Source organism: Equus quagga, chromosome 14 (assembly GCF_021613505.1).
Source record: "Equus quagga isolate Etosha38 chromosome 14, UCLA_HA_Equagga_1.0, whole genome shotgun sequence".
Taxonomy (NCBI): Eukaryota; Metazoa; Chordata; class Mammalia; order Perissodactyla; family Equidae; genus Equus; species Equus quagga.
In genome coordinates, this window is record NC_060280.1 from 26068514 (window position 1) to 26072838 (window position 4325).

General features: G+C 41.5%; 1 protein-coding gene across 1 annotated transcript; it reads left to right on the forward strand.

Moving 5' to 3' along the window:
• Window positions 1-1254: 1254 nt before the first annotated feature.
• LOC124251790 (olfactory receptor 51E2) lies at window positions 1255-2259 on the forward strand. The gene has a single exon (XM_046684667.1). It carries the CDS (start codon window positions 1297-1299, stop codon window positions 2257-2259), a length of 963 nt encoding a protein of 320 aa, XP_046540623.1. The 5' UTR covers window positions 1255-1296.
• The last annotated feature ends 2066 nt before the right edge of the window (window positions 2260-4325 follow it).

Genomic DNA, 4325 nt, shown 5'->3' on the forward strand with positions numbered 1-4325 from the left:
AAGTGTTTGATCAGGTCAGAGCTCAGGTGTTTGGACGGGGGAGGGTGGGGGCAGAACAACACTGGGGTTTCAAAAAGGAAATGTCGCCCATAATATGAATGACGTTGGCAAAGGTTCCAGGAAAGACAAAGATCTAGGAGTATCACGACTCAACCCAAGTTCTCCTTGGGACAATGAGAGCGACCTTGGAGGCAGCTTTCAGGTGTGCAGGAGCCTATCAGCCAGGGGCAGAGAGAAGAGTCTTCACAAGGACCAGGACAGGCAGCTAGGATCTGTTAGAGGCCACACGCCATGCCAGCACCTTCCTCTCCAGAGAATTCATTGGAGGGAGTTACTGCCTTTCATTTGATGACTCCAGAGGAGTTTCCTTTTATTCCTTAAGATATTGACTTTTGCCTTTATTTCTTGGGGTTTTTTTTTCTTTTCATTTTTTAAAAAATTAATGTTGTGTTTCTTTTCTCTCTCGCTGACCTGAGACCTGGAGACTTGGAATCCTGAAAATTTGCAAAAAAAAGACCTCCCTATCCTCACTGGCTTGGTATATCCTTTATTCCCTTCTCTGTTTAATTGCCACTCTTGTTTCAAGACTGAACAGAAGGCTCATCTTTTTCAGGCAGGTTCTCCTGATTGTACTTCTCCCCCTCCCAAGTGTTAAATGCACACCTTATGCTAACACTTATCCCAAAATTCTAATGATTTGGTTACTTGTCTATCTTCCACCCAAGGCAGGGTGTCTAAAGGGCAAAAGATATATCTTTCATCTCTGTATCATCTAGAAAATAGCCTTGTATATAGTAGGTCATATGAGTAAATGCTTATGGAATGAATGAATAAATTGAAGAAAAGGAGAGGGGAAGAGAGGAAGGAGGATGCAGCCCTATCTGGAAAGGGTTCCCAATATCTCTTAACACCTCTCTAAGAAAAGGACCACCCAGTGTCCAGACGATAAAGGTATGGGCCCGGAGAAGAAGTCTGAGGGAACTTGGGAAGGATGCACTTTGGGATAAGCATTGTTCTCCCCAGTCTTCTTTAAAAAATGTAAATAGATCTTGAGAGTAGTAATTGATAAATGGATTTGAGCTGTCAGTTTTCCCTTTGGAAGAGGGCGTCAGAGCTTATAAGAGAGCCTAAATGGCTTTAGAGAGTGGGAAGAGAGAGCCAGGGAGGGAGAGCTTAGGTGCATTCAGTTCCCAAGTTTCCAGGGCTGGCCTCTCTGATTGTGCTCCGTGTCCTAGCAGGGTAACAGGCTGCCAGTGTGACCTCACCCTCTCCAGTGCTCCCTTCTCAGTGCCAGCTATGAACTCCTGCAACTTCACACACTCTACCTTTGTGCTTATTGGTATCCCAGGACTAGAAGAAGCCCATTTCTGGATTGCCTTTCCCTTGCTTTCAATGTATGCTGTGGCAGTATTTGGAAACTGCATCGTGGTCTTCATTGTAAGAACAGAGCGCAGCCTGCACGCTCCCATGTACCTCTTTCTCTGCATGCTGGCAGCCATTGACCTGGCCTTGTCTACATCCACCATGCCTAAGATCCTCGCTCTCTTCTGGTTTGACTCCCGGGAGATTACCTTTGATGCCTGCATTGCCCAGATGTTCTTTATTCATGCTCTCTCAGCCATTGAGTCCACCATCCTGCTGGCCATGGCCTTTGACCGTTATATAGCCATCTGCCATCCATTGCGCCATGCTGCAGTGCTCAACAATACAGTAACAGCGCAGATTGGTATGGTGGCTGTGGTCCGTGGATCCCTCTTCTTTATCCCACTGCCTCTGCTCATCAAGCGGCTGGTCTTCTGCCACTCCAATGTGCTCTCACACTCCTATTGTGTGCACCAGGATGTGATGAAGTTGGCCTATGCAGACACGTTGCCCAATGTGGTCTATGGTCTTACTGCCATTCTGCTGGTCATGGGTGTGGATGTCCTGTTCATCTCCTTGTCCTATTTTCTGATAATACGAACAGTTCTACAATTGCCTTCCAAGTCAGAGCGCGCCAAGGCCTTTGGAACCTGTGTGTCACACATCGGTGTAGTACTGGCCTTCTATGTGCCTCTCATTGGCCTCTCAGTGGTGCACCGCTTTGGAAACAGCCTTGATCCCATTGTGCATGTTCTCATGGGTGACGTCTATCTACTGCTGCCTCCTGTGATCAATCCCATCATCTATGGGGCCAAGACCAAACAGATCAGAACTCGGGTGCTAGCAATGTTCAAGATGAGCTGTGACAAGGACCTTCAGACTGTGGGAGGCAGGTGACCCTTACCTCTCCACCTTCCCTTATCTTTAATGGCTTCATATAGCGATTTCTTAATGCTAGCTTAATTCCAGTTATCTATAAGCATATCAATGCTTTCATCCGGTTTGGCCTCCAAATTCTGCCTCTGCTCAGGGTGAAATTTGAGAATCTACATGATTCCCTTCCATAGGTTAAAATTTTATTGACAACTTTATTAAATAAAAAATTTAAATTAGAAAATCCAGCAGTGCCCCAATAAGTAATAAACAAACATAAAGAAGAGTGACAAAAAATACAATTGGCTTTGAAATAAGAGAAAAATTATTTTGTCTAAATAGTAATCCAAGAAACATACATTAAAACAATAATTAAGCATCAGTTTTACCTATCAAGTTAGCAGTTTTTATTAATGAAAATTCACAATGAAAAAGGAGATTGTGTTGAAACATATATGCTTAAGTGTCACAGCTGATGGTGTAATTGGGAATATGTAGCAAGAACTTTTAAAAAGTTATATGCCTTAATGCTGTAACCTCACTTTTGAAAATTTAGCCTAACAAAATATCCCTAAATAAAGAACACAGGTTTTTCATAAAATATATTAGTTACACCATTATTTAGAGTAATCACATATTAGAAATCCTAGGGTATGAGCTATAAAAGTAAGGAATAGTAAACTCAAGTATGGTCCATTCACTGAATGGAATATTATGGGGAATAATCCATATTAAAGGAATACTATGTACACCTTCAAAGACTGCTATGAAATGAAACATGCATATAATGTTAAGAAAAGCAATAAGGACACATGATTAAAACTAACTTGAAAAACAATCTATGCCTTAAAGGAAATGTGCTCAAATCATAGTGACTTATTTTTGTTCCTAATTTCTAAATTTTTTGCTATGGAGGTCTTGTTTAGTTGACAAGTACAACTTTTAAAATGGAGAAAATGAAACTGATAATTTACATAAATCAGGGCTTGTCACAGACCTCGCTGCTGGTTTACTACACATTATCTGGGAATTTAAGCCCTAAATAATAATGCCGATGAAGCTATCCCAAGTACTTCCAATGTTTCAGGCCCTGTGATGAGTGCTTTATAGGTTTTATCTGATCTTCACAATTTTACGTGGTAGGTGCTATTTTTATCAGAAATGAAACAAGATAACTAAGTCACACTTTTGTGAGTGCTGTGCCAAGATTGCAAATTAAATTTGATAACCAAATACAGTTACTTATAGTCCATGTTATATTGCTTCTTGTTTAACATCTGCCATTTATTTCCTCAGCCTGTGTAAATCCACTGTTTTCCCTCTGCTGTGTGCCTTGTAAGATGAATGACTGCATTTGTGTTGAGAGATAACCCTGCCCTTGCTGTGGGCAACAAACCCAGATTACTCTTCATGTTATTCAGCCACCTTTCATGTTCTACAGCCTGCTTATTTCCAGATTAAGGGAGAATATTTTTGTCTATTTATCTCTTACATCTTCTCAATCACCTCTCCCTTTATTTTAGTGTAATCTGTATCTGTCAAACATTTTGAATGTCTGAGTTTTGACATAAGTTTAAGATATAATAAAATTTTATTTTAAATTTTGCGAAATGTTATGCTAATTACTTCTAAATTTACAGAATCCAAATCTCAGATTTGGAGATGTGACAGGTTCCCTAGTTTTCTTTCCCAGCAGTGCAGGAATCTGAATGCATCTTTCTCAAGGTGAGCTATTCCCATTGTGTTGTTGAATGAGTCTGATAAGAAGCTGAAATCTGACTATCCTTGGGCCTATGTGTCCCCTCAGTAGCTTCACTGAACAAATCTTGGGTGGGGGACATGAGTGAATAAACCATGGAGGAGACTCCAACTTGTGCGCTCTTTCTTAGGAAGCGGGAACCTCAGACACTTAACCTATCTCCTGGCAAAGGGCCCTCCTAGCATATGTATCCATGAGCGTCCAATCATGGTTCCCTGCTGAGAGGCAGTGAAGTGATCTCCACAGTCATGCAGCTAGTCAGTACAGATGGACCAGAGCTGAGAGAGAGCAGAATGGAAGTAAGGGGTGACTTCCCTAAAGAAACAAAAGG